Source organism: Haemaphysalis longicornis, unplaced genomic scaffold (genome assembly GCF_048455015.1).
Source record: "Haemaphysalis longicornis isolate Haplotype H1 unplaced genomic scaffold, Haemaphysalis longicornis Haplotype H1 scaffold_20, whole genome shotgun sequence".
Taxonomy (NCBI): Eukaryota; Metazoa; Arthropoda; class Arachnida; order Ixodida; family Ixodidae; genus Haemaphysalis; species Haemaphysalis longicornis.
The window spans coordinates 4,477,171-4,495,993 of NW_027526296.1; the positions used below are offsets into that span (position 1 = coordinate 4,477,171).

General features: G+C 51.6%; 1 protein-coding gene across 2 annotated transcripts in view; it reads right to left on the minus strand.

The window, feature by feature from the left end:
* Positions 1–18,823, minus strand: part of LOC144172308 (uncharacterized) — a 57,161-nt gene that overhangs the window by 30,097 nt on the left and 8,241 nt on the right. For both annotated transcript variants that reach the window (XM_077701066.1, XM_077701067.1), the window contains exons 3-9: positions 17,799–17,900; positions 14,985–15,338; positions 13,570–13,816; positions 9,830–10,185; positions 3,368–3,444; positions 2,333–2,510; positions 141–248 (exon numbers count right to left, since the gene is read on the minus strand). In XM_077701066.1, the coding sequence (XP_077557192.1) occupies positions 141–248; positions 2,333–2,510; positions 3,368–3,444; positions 9,830–10,185; positions 13,570–13,816; positions 14,985–15,338; positions 17,799–17,900 (1,422 nt within the window). The remainder of the gene's footprint in view (positions 1–140; positions 249–2,332; positions 2,511–3,367; positions 3,445–9,829; positions 10,186–13,569; positions 13,817–14,984; positions 15,339–17,798; positions 17,901–18,823) is intronic.

Sequence of the window (18,823 nt, forward strand, 5' to 3'; positions counted from 1 at the left end):
AATGTCTGCCCCCCAAGCTTCCGAGCGAGCACTTATCCTGCCATATTTGTTGTGATCTTGGCAAGAAACAGTGCAGCGCTGGCAATCCCAGCGCAAGTTAGTCCCTCCTCCCCCGCAGCCGTCAACTCCCACCCACCCACCTCTTTGAGGTGCTGCACCTGCTGCAGCAGCTGCGCCTGCTGAGCCTGCAGCTGGGACAGGTACCACTGCTGGTCCCGGCACTTGTGGAAGAACGTCGGGGGACGCACCTGCGAATGGTAGCGGCACACTTGGATGCATCAACAGTGTATCGTAGCAACTAGCTATGAAAGAGAGCACCAGTGAGCGTTTGTTGCTGCAATCTGTGCAAGATTACTGTCTGCAAATTTAAGCCAACCTCACTCAGCACTCATTGGTACTAGCAGCCAACATGTGGTTACGCAGAAATTCCCGACTTCCACTGTTCAGTTTTTCACAAGCCTAATCAAGTGCGCACAGTGATACTGGGTGCATGTCAAATACAGAGCCGTCTCTGTCAAGCCTTTCAAGTGCAAGAAGAAAGAAAAAAAAAATGGCCCAGCTTGCACTAGTGGTGCAAGGCTGGAGAAACAGCAGAGCTGGCGGCCCCTCTCCCTTCGTTGGAGACCCGCCTGTTGCACCTAACGCAGATTTCAGAACTTGCCGCTGAGAGTTCTCCATGACTGGCAGGCCCAGATCATTTCGTCCGCAAGCTTTCATATCTCTCCCGAAGTGGGCCATGTTAGCACACGCTAGAACCTGCGGCTACCGGCTTCATGAACTCGGCGTCTCAAGTGCAAACTCTGCATCTGTGCTCCCCACTTCAGGCGCTACCGCACATGAACTAGGGAGGAGAACAGCAAGTGAGAGATCACGCCATGAACGCTGGGCAAAGTGTTTTCAAAGGTCAAGCTGGCCGATGCCAGGTACTCCTCATGAGGCACAGGCTCACGTGCACTCGGTATTTTTTCATGTTTTTTTTTTCTTTCCTGGTAACACTCGATGGCGGAACTAAAAGCTTATTAAGCAGCTCTGTTGTCCGAAGAGGGGAAGAAACATATCTCGTATAAGACTCATAGTGATTGTGGGAATCGTGAAGACCTGGAATCCCGAGTCTGCGCACACTTCGGGAAGGAATGTGGCGAAACCCGAGAATGTGATGCCACACATCACTGCTAGTTCAGCAGTGGCCCAACAGATGGCATCAGTGCTCCATGCACTTGTTCCGCAAACGCGCGCGCATGACAGGCTACAGGCAGCACAGGGAGTTTGAGTCAGATTGGAAGTCCGGTCTGGGGAAGATTGGCAGAACTCTATGAACAACACAGCCGCAGCCGTAACATGAATCTCAGGTGGGGACTGTTGTTGCGTGTCGTGAGTGCCTCTCATTCACTATCATGACCAGATGGCGTGATTCGTGAACGCCATCAAGTGTCATGCTCACATGCTTAGGGAGATCCCAAATAAACGGCTGTGCTTCGGCACTACTGTCTACTGTGTTCTCATCTCAGCAAACCTTGCTGGGCTGCTGCGGATGCAATGACCCACATGGTTAAAGTGCTGGGAGTTAGCATGGTGGCTTACGCCAGAGATCTGACTAGGTCGCCCACAAGGGTCCCCACTACATCCCACAGGAGGCGTTTGCAAGAGGCAAGCTAAGGTGCCCTATGCTCATTTGTGAAGTCATTTGGTTTTCCTCGTGGAAAGGTACAGGGAAGTGGTTTAGGCCAAGCAAACTGCTCCGGTTGTGTCAAGATGGTTGGCCAAGATGAAGCACTGCTGCAAACAAAGAAAATGGCTTTGAACTTCCCTGAAATCTGAGCCCTGCTTGGGGTATGATGCTGTATGTGGTCACAACTGCCCATAAAACCTTGTTATATGAGGAGTGTTTGAAGCGCACAACATTTCAGTACAGGTGCAAAGCTTGTAACACAGACCTTCACCATGAACCTTCACTTATGGGTTTCAGCAAACCTGGCTAACATGGCTAGGCAGTAATCCCAGCCCCATGGAAATTCTTCAAACATTAGACCAGAAACTGAAATTTTTCGTTTCGCAGCAGGCAGGCGAGAAGGACTAGGTAGGACCTGCTCAGACTGAGAACTGGAACCAATAGAACATTTCCCAGTCTATGCCACAGGTTCTGGCAGTCTGCCAGCCACAGACTTCACTCAAACAGATGTGCCAAGACATCAACCTCCCCACCCCTTGACCAGCCCGACTGGCTATCTTTCCCTTGGAATGTCGAGCGTCCTGTCCCCTTCCCACAGTTAGGAGATGCAACATGCGTCATGACACACAGTAGCAGCAGAGTAGAGCAAGAGTGGCCGCATACCTCGAAGCGCAGCAGCAGGGTGTCCCCGGCCAGGTACCCCTCGGTGGCGAGCAGGTCGAGTCGGAAGAAGCGGTTGTATCCCCAGCACTCGCCCACCTCGAAGTCAGAGGCAAACTCCCGGACAATGTTCTTGCTCGGGTCGCCCCCCTGGTGGCTCATCTCCACCCGGTACTCGTACCTGCACAGCAGCACCGGTGGGTGTGTGTCGGGGTGCACTCGGTGGCGGCTGCTCCGCACTGGTGCTGCCCCGCCCTCCTACCCCTTGCTCAACGTAACAAGGGGGGGGGGGAGGATAGTTTACTAGCTTCCACATAGCCACTCTGCAGGGATTCCTAATAAAAGAGGAAACACTGTGAAGGAACAGAGTGGAAAGGAAACCTGTGCTGCCTTGTTGAGACGAACCGGGAGGGCTGGCGCTAATTAGCACGGTCTCAAGATGACAGCTTACGTGATCAGCCCCGGTAAACTATGCCACTGACAAAATAATATCTTTTCGGTGCGAAGTCGTCATTTCATGCAGTCCCAACACTAAAACACCGGGACACTCATTTACGCCTCGCACCACAGAGCTTCGTGCTTTGAAGACGAGAGACTTTTACAGCAAAGCTGCATACCTCTGCCCCCCAATGGTTTCATCTCCATGGGCGAATACGCCAAGGCACCAAGAATACACACACTGCATGCTTCGCCCCTCCCTAGGTTTCATGTTAGTGGAGATGGCCTGGGATTTCTTTTTTAACCTGTGGCATACCTGTGGCCAGACACTTTCACTGCTACAAAAAAGGCCACTCATTACACTCAGGACTTGGGTCGCCCCACCCAGCTCACTTGCAGCAGTCACTGATGGTGCAAACTACAAGGACACGCACGTTATTGTGCCAGGGGAAACTACAAATAGGACACACAAACAAGGGTGCCACAAAGTGTGTGGAGCACACATCGATGCAAACCAACAGGAACAGTGATAGCAAAACCCCTGTGTTGACATCCCACGGAGAGTCAACCAGACATCGGACGGACAATTCTGCGACTCACTTGGATGTCTCTGGCAGGCCAGCCGTGAGTTCCAGAAAGACTGACAAGTAGTTGCCCCTAACCACACCGTTGCCATCCTGTAAGGAAAAGGAGGAAAGGGAAGATTACTGATTGATTGCTTTGATTGATTGTGGGGTTTAACGCGCCGACGCAACGCAGGCGATGAGGCGCGCCGTAGTGGAGGGCTCCGGATTAATTTTGACCACCTGGGGATCTTCAACGTGCACCGAAATCTCGTACACACGGGCGTTTCTGCTTTTGGCCTCCATCAGAAAAGCGGCCGCCGCGGCCGGGAATCGAACCCGCGACCTCGTGCTCAGCAGCAGAGGGAAGATTACTGTGGCCGCAACAATGTCAAGTGTCACTGCTACCCTGCCCTCACAGCTGCACTTGGCTAAGCTGCATTTTCAGTCACATCAAATTGCAAATGCACCCCTGCCACAAGTGGCAAGTTCCGTTAAGGTTACATAAGGGCAAACTGAGCTCGCTAGTGAGCATCAAGTAAGTTTGGAATGAGACAGCGCTTGTGTCAAGTGTCACAGCCTGCAGAGGTCACTGCTCAGCCTTAATACAACGATCAGAACTGAGCGCAGCCCCTTTTTCCAACCAAGTCATAAACACTAGACGGGGATTCTGAACTTCTCTTTAATTAGCCCCATCCCAAAAACCAGCCCCAATACATGACAATACATTTAACTCTTCCTTGACCGCGCCATAGGCCATCGCTCACAGGTGAACGATTGTCAAACCTCCCGCAAAATCTAAAAACAGTGTTATTTGGACAACTGACGCCATCTGGCGTGTTCACTGGAAACCCCTTTTTCAGTTTCATTGCCGTTTGTTTACATTTCGCGTGGGTAAACAGCGTCGCGAGTGAAATTTGAACCCAAGGTAGCTGCAAGTTGTGTGACAATGGCGTCCGCTTCAAAGCGCGCTCCACAAAAGCAGACAGCTGTGGCAGGGACTTCGGCAGCTGCTGCTGCTGATTTTTGTTACCCCTACAGCAGTGATGACTCCACCAACGATGTGGATTCGTTAGATTCTAGTTCTGATGTAAACGCTCTCATTAAAATACTGCGGACTTCCGACAGGTGCTGCCAGGTAGGTTCGTTTTTGATTTCGCGCTGTATTTATAAACAAAAAATGTTCCCTATCTGACTGCGGTTTTACTTTGATGTGTAGGGTCTGGACAATGTACGGTGGGGATATTTTTCCAAATGCACGGCACCGTATCGTGTTATCACCTTCAAGATAGCCTGTCGCTCGTATCAGACGCGTTACAGAGCGATGCACGACACTTCTCAAGACCACTGGATTATTTTTTCTGGTTTTTTACCACTGAAGTCGTAAAGATTTTGTGTGAGAATACAAAAAAGTATGCTTGGTTGCATATTTTAGAAAGACTGACTTACCCTCAAGTAGCTTTGAGGAGTGGCACAGCCATCAATTCTGCTAGCTTGACGTGCTCGCAAACATCCAAAACTTGAGCTACAGCATGCATTTATGTATTGCTTCATAGCCAAGGAATGTAGGAACAATTTTTATATCTTAGAATTCCTAAAATAATTTTTAGGCTCAGTACAATAAATTGTATACATTGCGTGTATACTTTTTTGTGTATTTTTTTTTCTGATTATTTGACCAATAAACTGTAAATAATTGTACCTTTCACAAAACTGCTGTTATGTGTTTGGAAGAGCAATCTACAAGCTACAATTTCATGCATAGCGATGCTAAATGTGTCCACCAGCTCAAGAGAAAGAAATAGTTTTGCGGAAGCACTCAAAATCAGCCGTTTTTCCGCCGCAACGAAAGAGTTCGCACTTTTTACAAAGCTACCCTGCATCTCCCAATACACGCCTCTACAGAGAACTTATATGCCACAGGCCTCTTTCCTCTTTTGCTGATCTTTTGTGCCACCACAGGGATCGATGGCTGGGTCATTGGCTACCTCAGCAGGCGGGCATCCGGCCCACTGACTTTCCCTTGCACACCCCCTAACGGCCCCTTCCCAGTCCCCTCTGCTGTGCCCCCATCCCTTCCAACAAGCCCTGCACCTTCACGAGGGCAGACGGCAAGCTCACGCCCACTACCCCGACCCCTCCCCTACAAAAACTGTCACGTGCTACGTTGAACAACATATTACCCTGCTTGTGGCTCCACTGCTTGCGTCACTATGTGTGGCCCCAGTGACACCCCAATCACCTCTACAGCACGCCCTCACTCCCATCCCACTTCCCCCTTAGCTTTTGAACTAGTGGTGATCAATCACGCAACTAGAGAACTAACTTTCTTCCACTGTTCTCCCCACTATCGCATTTGCTCTGGCTCCATGGCGGCGATTCGAGCTCTTTGCAACAACCGACTTCCAGAAGATCAGCATGACGACCTTTCTGAAACTCTCTTGCTCCTCTCCCCTGTCTCTCAGTCCCTGTGGCGAGGGTGCCAGGCCACTCAGGGATTATCGGCAATCAGCTGGCTCACCAGCTGCCCACAAGACTACTAGCCGGGCACCGGTGATCCCTTGGCCTTGTCCGCCCATGCCGGACAAGGCACATTTCTACAAGAAGACTCTCGAACAACACAACCAACACCTCCGGCACTCGCTAGACTCTTTCGCCACCCCACACTTCTTTATCCACTGCTCAAGTGCACACCCTACGGGCAATCCAGCTGAACACCTCCACCACTCCGGCACCTCTTTGCTTCTACCGTTATCGTTCCGACCCATCTTATCCCAACTGCCCCTCTACATATGCAAATGTTAAGCCCATCCTTTTCTCCTGCCCCGTTGCCCAACAGTCACCTCATTACCCTAACCTCCCCCTCCCGACTGGCAGGTGTGGTTGGCGACGGCAGTCCTCGGTGACCAGCTGCTTACGGTTCTTTAAACGGAAGAACACCAATCGGTTTTAGACTGACCACAAATAAGGTCTTTTTCTGTCTCTCTCACAACATGGCTTTGAAAGACACTGATGAGCAGAGATCAGGTGGCAAGAGTGATAAAGGCCAAAAAGACAGGACTGTGGGGCGATGTGGAGGTTGAACCAACGAACAGAGGGAGAGAGCACTTTGTGAAAGGAAGAAACTTGGATCGAGCATGTGAAGAAAGCAGGTGTTTGATCATCACCGTGGAGTTGCGGCGTATGTGTTTTCACATTCGTCGGCTAGATGGGACCTTCAAATTGGCAGATCGCCGGCCACCTGGACTTTGACTTCTCTCGGGAAAAACGCTATTTTATCCCCTCCAGTGCCCATCGTTACATGAAGCGGACCACATGCACCCAAGCGTTACATAATTGGGGGGGGGGGGGGGGGGGGGGGGGGTTTAAAGGGGCCCTGAAAGGCATTTTGAGCACACTCAATGAACTAGCGCAATCGCTAGATTGGGTCGCCAACGTCACCTGTGCCAAGTATTACTCTTTTACGCGCAGCGGAAAGCTCACACTTTTGTTGCAAAGTTTGTCGCTTTTTTCTCACCCTTTCCTTCGTGTTTTTGGACGCCGCCATCTTCACATGTCTACATCATCGATTCCCAGATGTTCGTCATGAGCTAGACATCCTGCTATTGGGCGGCTTTTTCACGCACTTCCGGCAAAGAGATGAGTCGTCTGCTCAGCGTCGGCTCGCCGGCTGATCTGCTAGCGGAGTGCCGGAGTGCTTTGACATTTTACGACAAACGAAACAAGTGTAAACAAACGCTTAACCGTTTGTATTGAATGCAACACGGCCATAACACGACGTGGATTTTATCTTACGTGAGTACGTACCATAAAGAAAGTCCCGTGGCACTTCTTTGGTGCAATCGCAGAGAACGCCCTGAGCCGAATGCCCGGGTTTGACGCGTACATTTTATTCAACTTCAAAACAATCCAGAGATGCGTTTCGAACGAACGCAACGTCACAACATGCGTTGCAAGTCTGAACCGCGATTGACAGACGATGAGTTGCCTCCTCCTGCCCGTCGTAAATACGGCACTCACCTCACACCCGGTTTGCGGGGACGAGCAGCAAGTCACAACTCTGGCGCGCAAGCGAGAAGGCTTTTAGCCAGGCACACTGCACATACCCCATGCGAGGTTGAGTGGTACGTCGTTCGAGAAAGATAATCCAGACCATGGGAAGCACTATCCACCCGCAGAAGTACAATGTCGCATTTCATCGCGAAACGAACGCGTCCACAACACACAGGAGGCGATGCACACACACACACACACACAGCTCCGGTCGCTGCATTGCCTTAGCTGCAAGCTTCGTTCGGACAATCAGCGATGCTACGACGATACAGAGCTGCGTGAGGACGACGTGCTAACCACTTCACGTATTTAAAAACACAGGGGCAAAGAACTAGGTTCATCGGAAGCAAAAAATCTTTCCTCCATTATAGTGCCTGAAATATACTGGCTAGTGTGCCGATGGCGGGCTCCAGGCGGGCGCCGGGAGCGATGTACGCGGCCGTCTGCCGCTTGGGGCGCTGCCGTGCGGGAGTGTGCGCGTTCATCCGGCCCGAGCAGATCGCGCGGTTACCTCCGAGCTGCGTAGCAGACGGCAGCGGCAGAACTTTCCATTTCCGCTTGCGACGAAAGCGAGCGAAAGCGACGGGAATTCTGTCGCGCAACCAAAATTTGTCCCGACCATTCGACAAAAACGATCGTCGCGCGACAAAGCGACGGAATTCCTGCCGCTCTCACTCGCTTTCGTCGCAAGTGCGAACGGGCCTTTATGCGCAATCTGCGCCCCACATAAAACAAGCTCTTGCTTGTCGCCTGAGCATACGGTTGATATCTGACTACGTTACACTGTGCTTGCCAGTGTATTTAAACGATGTCACTAGGTTTGAAACGTACGCGCTCGGCGTGTAGCTTTGTAAACGCAAGCGGTTTCACATACGCACGCTATTTTGCTGCTAATAGAGTTTTAGTACAGCGTTTGTGGCCTTTGCATACGCTAAACACTAAATTTTTGCGTCCCGCTACGTGACACCGCGATGGGAGTTTTAGTAGAGCGTCTCATCAGTTTTGCGTAGCGACACACTAATGCATACGGCGCCATCTGTCAAATGTTTTCCGAAATGTCTCGCCGGCTGATCTGCTAGCGGAGTGCCGGAGTGTTTGGACATTTTACGACTATCCAAACAAGTGCAAACAAACGCTTTCCCGTGAGTGTTGAATGCAACACACGGGTGCAGCTTGTCAGAACACGAGTTCTCGCTGATCGAGTGCAGCGTTGGTTTGCTCTTCGCCTTCACGTTCATCGCCGCTGATAAAGCGATCCGATCCGGCGCGTTTTGTGCACGGGTTCTGTGTCGGTTGAAAATGTCTTTTTTCACATGCCGCCGGTAGTAGGAATTACAACCACCGCAAAATAACACCCGGCACCAGCAGGGTCACATCTGAGACCGCGCTTTTTGGATAAACAGTGCGCGGTGCACCAAAGGGAACGAGCGCACGATTCTCCCCACGCGGCTGCGAGTTCGCCGCCGATACCAACTGCAGCCCTGCAGCTACGTACACCGCGAAAGGGCAAGGCCAGGCCGCACACATGCGGCCAGGTCATTCGTTCGCTTTTCCAGCCTGTGTCCATGGTGTCTACAGAGATGAAAAAGCCGAAAGAGCTGGCCCGTAGCAGACGGCAGTCTGTGGGAGCGCAATAGCGGAAGTACGTCACCGCTGAGGAGCGGAGCATCATGGGAGGGGAGGCCAACAGCGAAGAAACAGTTGAAAGGAGGAGGAAATACGGCGCGACGATAATTCGCGGTTTTTGATTTACGATTTCTCAGCTAATACTCATCGCTTTAACAAAATTCTTGCAGGAGGAGATTGCTAATACATTGCTTTATTTGGTTACATGTACATCCATGCATCGGCGGAAGGCATTTCAGGACCCCTTTAATACATTGTTTCTATGGGGAGTTTGCCACGCCGCGGTCATAAGCAGTAAGTCATCGTAAAACCGCGGGACACATAATCGGGGTTCCACTGTACCCAGAATTCCAAACCATCAACAGGTGTTCAGTGCGTTGCACACAGCACCAAAACTACAAATACATAAAACACCTTCCACAGGACCTGTTATGTATGCCCCAGGAGCCGGTGCATGCTATGTTGGAGAGAGAGAGAGGGGGGAGTCCCAACGCATGGCTGCCATATGCAGAAGGCTTGTTCAAACACGCATCTGCTGGAGCAACATTCTTCTGGTTCATGCAACGGCCGCTGCTACCGTGACTCATTGGCCCCGGGAGGCATGTAGCAGCCAGGCTCCATCTTGTCCCAACATGATGCTCCTGTTGAGCTGGCTTCCCCACCACACAAGGAACTTCCCCGCATTGCAGAAAACTTGGCCGGCATATGTCAAGCACGATACCGTTCAGGACACCGAATCACCTAGTGCTGATTCGTAACAGTGCCCAGAAGAAGGGGGAGATGAAACAAAAGAGAGAAGGTCTACCCCCGCCCCACTTACGGGGTAAACCTTGAGGCGCCAGGTGAGGCCCGAGGTGGTCAGGGGGCGGCTGTAGACGGGGTCGGCGCGCTGCTGCAGCAGGGAGAAGTTGCGCAGCAGGAAGGCGCTCGACTCGTAGGGGGGCACCATCTCCGAGGGGAACTCCTGGCCGCCCCCCGCGCCCCCCGTGGCCGAGGGGAGCAGGAGCAGGGGCGGGGAGCAGGGGGGCTGCCGCTGCAGCAGCTCCCCCAGGCGGCGCACGATCTCGGGTGAGCGCGCTATCAGCTCCGAGCGCGAGCACGAGCTCAGCTGCGCCTCGGCCGCCTGCAGCAGCTGCTCCAGCTGCTCCGTCTCCTGGGTCAGCGCATTCTTCTGCGCTGCTCATTCAGCAGGAACAGGAGGGGAGAGAAAGTGGACAGGGAAGGGGAACTTGGCGTTACTCAAAGCGCTATATGATGAGGCGGCTATGTGACCATATACTGGAAGCATCATGGCACAGAGCGTTTTCTTGAAAAGGGGTGTCTGTACGTGCGAAGAAGAGAAACATTTACGTACACCTAGCTTAGTAGGAGTGAAATGAGGAATAAGATTACATTTGCAGAAAGGGCAGAGCAGTCTTGGCGTTCCTCCATATATGCAAGGAACCTCAAATCTTTGATAAGTGCGCCAGCAGAACACTGAGCATTACAAAATTAAGAACTACATTCAAATTGGATTGAGACACCAAAGCATGGTTAATGAAAATGAAGTTTTTTTTTTAAGCATAAAAGTTGCTCATCCTCAAGCTTTGTGGAAGTGAAATATGGGTGCGTCAGGTAAATTTAAAAAGTCTGCATTTTAACGAGAATTTGAGCTTCTACCAAATCACCTGCCAAATTTCAGTCGTAGTTAGGTGCCATAGCAGCTTTTCCAAGTAGTACATGCATGAACTACAGACAGCAGTGAACTTGGAATGCAACATTTCATACCCCATAGGCAATGCATGGCCCAGTTGAACACACCATTGCTGGTCCTAATTGCTAACACAATACACTACCCTCGTCTTGCTGGTCTGAATTGACCTTTAGATTACTTTGTCCAAGTAGATAGATGGGCATGCGAATATTCGAAATTTCAAATTTCAAATATTCGAAATTTAAAGTGTATTCAATTTGAAAAATGCTGATTTGAAAGTTCCCGATTACATGGCAGCAATTGGATATTCTGGGAAAGCGGCAAATATTTGTGCATAATGTGTGCTACGCATTCTCCTAAAGGACCAACTACATGGTCACGTAATTACTGACGTCCTCACGAATCCACATAAGCACGCTTAGAAGTACGCGCTTCCGCGCCAGCCACTCCACGGCCTAGGCCTCGTGCTGCTCACCCGCTTCGACAGAAGCTCACCTTTCTTTTTTGACCATTAAACTGTATTCAAACGAAGAACGACATAATAAGGACTTTTTTTTTTCCCCACCCATTCTTCAACGTGCGTGGATCTGCACAGCAAACATGCCGGGCTTGGCTCTCCCTGCCAACTCCACGGGCCCGACTAGCCAGCCACTTGTTTGGAAGGACGGAACTGGCTTCAGCACGCGGTGAGCGCAGAGGCAGTGAGAGGATATCTATAGCTCGTGCAGATGAGATTTATTACAGTTCGTACAGACTTCGGCAAACAAGGCGTGCACCAATGCACTTGCTGCACACTGAAGTACGCACTTCCACGTGCTTACACCAAGCAACATTGATGCGCAAGAACGTCAAGGAATGCACATAATTACTCGATTCGAACGGGCACATTCTTTTTCGGGAACGCGCACCCAAGAATCGCATCCGCGCTTGAATTGGTGACTGGCCGAAACATCGATATCATTATGGTTGCCCATTATTGGGCCTGTTCGATTTACGAACATTCTGGCAGCCCACGGGCTGCCAGAAGCTTGCTTTCGGGCAGGATGTTGCGTCATGATTACATTGTTCAAGCGGTTCGGGATACACCGGAAGCCGGGACCGAGCCCAGCTGCGACAAGCGCTGCGGAGCAACCTTTTTTTCCGGTCGTCTGCTACAGTTTCAGCGGCACAATGTCGGACGACACAAGAAGTGCGCTCGCTGCTCTCCCCGACGCGTTGTTAGCGGGCCGCCGTCATGCATCTTGAAGATGAAGAGTACGATTGCAAAGCCGACGTTTTCAATGTGTGCGTCATCCTCGCGATGGTTCAGCGGGAAGAACGGTCACCGCATAGCCCTCTACGTGGAAAACGTTGTGCCGACCTACCTGGAGTTCGAGTTCATGAGACTGTTTCGCCTGTCGCGACGTACAGTGGCAGCCCTGGTCGGCGAATTTCAACACTCCTGATTCTACCCCGAAGGCCTGCGAGGACGCCCCGAAATGCCTGCCCAGAAGACAGTTCTGATTGCCCTGTCGTACATCGGTACACAGTGTACCATGTACATGATCGCGAATTCGACGCGAGTGAGTCATCTGTTCACGCCGCAGTCTACCGAGTTGTCTCATTTGTTTACTTCTATCAGCGGACGGGAAATATTATGGCCCGACTGAGCAATATTGGAGCTAAACAAGCGGGCGTTCCACACTCATTCGTCGAGGAAGCGGAGGATTGCCGGACATGATCGGCGCGGTTTATGGGTGCCGCATTTCTAGACCCTCGGAGTCTGAAGGGAGTTACTACAATCGCAACAAGTTTTACTCCATCGTACTCCAGGGGATCTACAATGCGGACATAGTGCTCATCGACGTGTTCGCCGGCTTTCCTGGCAGCACCGACTACGCAGAGTGCTGCAGGAGAGTTTTTTTCATTTCCGAAGGAATAAAAAGACTTTCATTCGTGACGCGTGGACAACTAATGTACTCGCTTAGAACCCCTTACATGAAGTAATAAACACAGACATGCCCTCATCTAGAATTGCGATGCCGTCCTCGCCCACGAGCTGAAATAGGTCCTCCATGTCTGCCAGAAGACGCACCGCAAATGGCCGTTTAGGGGCGAATCACATGTCATCTCACTTCTCGTTCAAAAAAACGGGTGCTGCAATGGGAAAAATCAACTGAAATGTGCGCGAAAGTGATTTTTCAGATTAAATAAATAAGCTCCAAACCATCATATCCGAAATAACCAAAAATATCCACAATTTTATTTTGAAACTGGCCGTGCCGCTCTCCTTTTGTCGTCTGCTATCTGCCAGATCGGTGCCCACTCTCCGCCAGACCACGAACGCCCGGGCGGCTCTGGCAGCTTGCGGGGAGCCAGACGTTGCCGACCCAGAAAAATCAAAGACGTTCTGGCGGCGCCGGAAGTGACGTTTCGGGCTGCCCGAGAAAAACGAATGACCGGCTCTCGCCTCTGGCAGCCCGCGGGCAGCCCCGGGCAGCCAGAAGTGGAAAACCGAACAGGCCCATTGGATTGCTCATTGCGTATCATGGTTGCCTATCATTTTATTGCACTAATACAATACCAGTGCCATGTAATTTGAAAATTTCAGTGTTCGCACACCCCTATCCTGGCCCAAGTCGCATGTGGTTCCTGGTCGTATCTTGCAGGCCTCATTAGTGTCTCACAGAGAGCTTACTCTAAAAGCACTTATCAATTGTAAAGTGCAACAAGGAGTCTGCCCGGTGAGCACTCTGAAAGCTCCAACAGACAGAAGACAGAAAAGAACGGCATCATCGACATGGGCTGCGATGGCAGTGGAGCACCACGCGGTGGCCCCCCTCCACTAATGGACGATCCGAGACGAAAGCCCGTGTAGCAGCACCCACCGACGAGGGAGAGCAGGCGGCCCTTGAGCTGCGCGTCGAGGCGGGCGATCATGTGCTCGACGGCGTTGCGTATCTCGTGGACGCGCAGGTCCTTGGCCTGGCGCACGGCCTCGACGGAGCGCTCCACCTGGGCCACCAGGCCCAGCAGGTGCACCAGGCGGCGCCGCAGGGCCCCCACCTGCTCCCGCACGGCGGCCACCTGCTGCGCGTGCACCTCCTCCAGGGGCTTGAACACGTGGCCGCAGTGCTGCCATCGGGAAGAAGAGACCGGGGATGAAACCACCGCTGCCAGCTCGACCCGGGTCCAGTGTTCAGCAGAGCATGCTAAGGACATATCAGTAGAAATTAAGAAGAAATGGGTGTGGTCACGTAATGCGAAGGCAAGGTAACCGCTGGTCATTAAGAGTAACAGAGTGGATCCCTAGAGAAGGCAAGCGTGGCAGGGGGCGGCGGAAAGTTGGATGGGCAGATGAGATCAAGAAGTACGCGGGGATAAACTGGTCGCAGTTAGCACAGGACCGGGGTAATTGGAGATTAATGGGAGAGGCCTTTGCCCTGCAGTGGGCACAGACAGGCTGATGATGATGATGAAAGCATGGACTGTCAAACAGGAGCTGAACTGGGCCAATGCAGTTTTATCATGGTTGACAGCTAGAGAGGATGAGAAAACAGGGACCACTGTATGTGAGCTTAGAAGTCTGTGCCTATTCCTGAAACTGCCATGGTCTGTACCCAATTTATAAGTACAAAACACAGGCACTAAGCGGACGAATCGCTCATTGTTTTTTTGCCCATTATGCTACTTTATCCTCGATTCTGAAGGGGCGGCCAACAAATGGTCACAACATTCTAACCTTTCCAACCTACCCAGCTGCACCGTGAAAGCTGTGCACCAGAAATGGTCCCCTGGTATTCGCGAAAACAGATCGTGCCCATTGTGCTTCACTTTTACCCTGTTCGTAATTCACACTGGTCACAGCTACAGCTAAAATAACACTGCCCAGCATGAGAAATGGGTCATTTGTGCCACAGTTGTGCAATATATTACACTTCCAAGCTGGCAACAATTTGGCAGATTTGCAATTACACACAGGGAATTGGAAAACAGCCCATTGAGCTGTTTCATGGCCCCTTTAACAGTGAACATCCCAGAGGGCCTTCTCGGACGCACAGAGGGGGTCGTCAATCATCAGCCCCACACTCCCTGCATACTCCCCAAGCAGCAATCCAGCATTCATTTTTATGTATACCTCCATCGTATTCCCTACATTTCTATGGCGTGGAGAATCCTTGGACTACGTACAGACTATTCACAGCTAGTCTGAGACTATCAATCAGAGAGAGCCCAAGTGTCACATCCCCACGGGCACGCCCCCCCCCCCCCACCCTCCCCTACCCCCCGCTCCCCCACTCACCGTTCCCCCCCAGAGGGCGCACTGGTGGCAGATGCAGAGGCGGCAGTTCCAGCAGAAGACGCTCAGCTTCTCCCCCTTGTGGTGCGGGCAGCGCTCCTGCTCCCGCTGGCCCGGCTCGGGGGAGCCCGGCTTGGCCTCCACCCCTCCGCCCCCGACGACGGCCGACCCGCCGCCGCCACCGCCCCCGGCCGCCCCCGTGGCCGCAGCCGCGGCCGCTGCGGTGGCGGCCGAGCTCAGCTGGAGCGTGTCCAGCTGCTGGGTGACCTCCTCCACCCAGCGGCAGTTGACCAGCTCGTGCAGGTGCAGCGAGGCCCGGCAGTGCGGGCACTGCGACCGCTGCTCCGTCAGCCAACGCTGCACGGCACAGGCAGGGGCGGACACGCGAGGGTCACTATTAGTAAAACCTCGTTACAAGAGACACTCAAGGGAGCCAAAAAATGTGTCTCTTGTAACCAAGGTCTCTTGTATGCAATGTTGCTTACATGGCGAACATAGGAAAACCAACCAAACCGCTTTCATTCGAATGTCTCTTATAACCAAGTGTCTCTTGTAACAGTGTCTCTTGTAACGAGGTTTTACTGTATTAGGACGCTCCTTCTGCCACGACAGTGGCTGCCTGCAGTGGTTACACCCAAAGAATCGCACTTCCACACCCAAGAGGAGCAAGCTGCAGTTTTTGAGTGAAATGATATGTGGATGCCTGGAGCCAGATTTATATTCCCGCAAACCATGCATTGGGTTTGTTTATTTATGTTTTGTTCTTACCGCCCGGCTGCACCAGGCTGTGTTATCTCCGTGCCAAGTGAAGCGCATGTTCCATTCTTTATTTTTTATTCCGCACGTGCTGTCTTGTTTGACCTACAGTGTTCTGGATGTGATTCGACGGTTCAAGAAACACTCGCACTGAAAAATAAATGCCCGCAGAGCAGACGCCGCAGTACTAGTATTCGATTAGCTGACACCAGTCTGCGCACGTCATTTCATTGACTGCTGTTTCACTGCCTGTGTATTCTTTGAGTTGTTAGGGGAGCACAAGTTCACTCCAATAAACTTGCTTTTCCTTCAAGACAGCTGCGTCGTCTTTGGCTTCGTGACAATATCAGTAATACAGCAAAAGGGGCTAGTTGGTTGCAGATCACTTTTTGAAGTGCTCTGTAGGAAAGACTGCGATTAAGCACTCAAAAACAGAACGAACCAAGAAAAAAACTACCAGCTATGGAAAGCAGCAAATACCCTAAGCACTAATTCCGGTGAATTAAATCTGGTTTTCGGAATGGACCTTTTTCCAGCAGCGATCTGCGCATGCGCGGGCGGCCGGTCCGCCATTCTTGGCAGGCGCCTCCGTCAAAATAAACAAAAAGGCGCCCCTCAGCTTTCTGTTTGGAGAGCGGCTATGCTGTCTATTTTTTCTTTCGACAGCTCGTGGTGGGTTCGTACGTGCACACACAAAAGGCTTTCTAAGGAAAGGGGCAAAGACGTTCGAGGCTGACCACACTGCGAGCAACAGGTCTGCCGGTGAGGAAGTAATGAACATGAAAAAGAAAGTGAAGAAAAAAGGGCGCTTCGACTACTGCACGTTAATCACGGGAATGGAAATGTGCGCCTGCTACCGTGACATTCATGTGAAAGGTACGGGTGACGGGTGAGTGCAGGACTGCATAACCAGGATATTTTGTGCACGAGTTCTCCAAAAGCCCGACTTTCTTGGGGCCGTGCCTTACTGCCATTTTTAGTTCGCCATGGCAGCCGCTAGGAGGACCGGTACTGAAAAAAGGTCCATTGCTTTAACAAAGTATTTAAGATCCGGACAGCTGCTAAGTACAATCAGAAGCACTTTTGTGTAATGTGAAATGACAGTGCATTCTCTTGCTCGCCATCCCAGTTTTCCCCAGTTTCTTCTTCAATTGGCCAGCTCCTTGCATATACTTGTCATGCTTCCAGCCGAAATGATAAAGTGTAAATAGAGGCCAGCACTGTGATTCTGCATTGTTTGTTGAGGAAAACTAGCGTGCACACGTCCACTGTGCCTGTTCTAGTCCCATTGTTTTTTCCCCCCTTTTATTAAGCGCAACTCGGTTGCTCAATAATGCTCCTTTGCTGCCCTTACTACCACCACCACTGTTTTCACCATGTTAGATTAAAATTTTCAAAGCACTGCATCCAAGCATTTGCTGCTTGCTCTCCTGCAAACTACGGTCGACTTTGCTGGGACTGAGCGATGTGCCCAGTGCACATTGGAGTGTAAAGAAACGGTGTTGGCCATTCTGTTGTTGCGTGTGCTCCTGGCTGTTCTCCACTGCTACACCGGATGGCGATACACAGTGCAGTTTAGCTGCTCTAGCGTTGTGGCTTAGTGTCGAGTGCGAGCTAGGTCGCAGGGAGACCCCGATCCCCACAAATCGCAGCAGCGCATTATGGCACACAGTACACCGAGCTGTCTAATTGTCACCTTCTCCAGTTGAATTTCTCCTCCCATAGACACCTGCACCCATTAAAAAACAGCAACTTATCTTTCTTTTTTCTTTCTCTTTTTTGTTTTGTTCAGCAAGCAACTGTTGGCTGCTTTCAAAGCAGATTCACGTTTGAAGTGTGCCCCAGTGAGCTTCGACCACACCAGACTCAGGGCTCAAATGAGAGCTTTACGCACTGAGCCTAGGCATGGGTCATGAGGCACCCCTCCATATCTGCATTTCCCTGCCATCAAAGAAAAAACAAACACACACCGGGATACTGGGCTCAGGGCCTCACAGGCCTCCCAAAGGCACTCCGTCTACACGCACAACCCAAAGGGGAGACAGGCCCCCGTGCCCTCACCCGGATGCAGGCGTAGCAGCACAGCTTGGAGCAGTGCGGACAGAGGTGGGCGTCCCGCAGCCGCTCCATGCAGATGAAGCAGCGGAACACCTCCGCCAGGCTCTGCGCACACAGCAGAAGCGGACACATCAGCCCACGTTCCGTGCAGCAGCCCACAAACACATCCACAGCAAGGGGACGGGCACAGCCGCTCTGCCCCCTTTCCTGCCCACACCCTGTCCATCTGTCCATCTGTCACAGGAAGCACCAAAACAGCACCTGCCCGAGGAGCGTCCGCACTTGTGGGCACCTGTTGTACAAACTTACCTGCCAAGCTGCATCAGTCCCGCATGCTCTCTGCTTCTGCTGGTGCCACACGCTGCCCAGTAGGGCACACGAGCGATGGTGTGAGACAGATTTAAAGGGGCCATGCAGACAAAACACAAGTTTGGTTCATTCGAAAGATTGCCTCGTTGGAATCATACTGACCCCACTTGTACCGTAAACTTCTTTCAAATAAGCTATATTATTAGGAAAAAAGGGCACAGCCATGCGACCCACTAGCTCATTTCCCGCAACAGAACCTTTGATGTCATATGCACCAGCTCTGCGATTGCCTGAGGCTGGCAAAAGTAAACGCAAATTGGCAGGGCTTACAAGCTTGCCGAACAAGCTATTTGCACTTGCATTTAGGACCCAGTCTTTTTATAGCAGTAACAATGGTGGGGAGAACAATTAAAGTTACGAGAGCATATGTACTTAAAAGTACTGATGCATACTGCTGTTGGTACCGTGCACACTATCCATTTTTAGCTGCACAGCACTGCGGCGCTTTGGTGTTGTCTTAGACAGCACTGGCCGATTGGCATAAGCGACGGTGTCTTACGTGACCATATTTGTCAAGCGAACACCATGTTTCCCGAAACGATTATTTTCTCCCTCAACAAAAACAAACCAGGAACAAACACAGCCAAAAACAAAGCAAAGGCAGAAGACTGCCCGCCGTAGTATGGTGGTGCCATCTAGGTTGACTAACGGTAAACAAG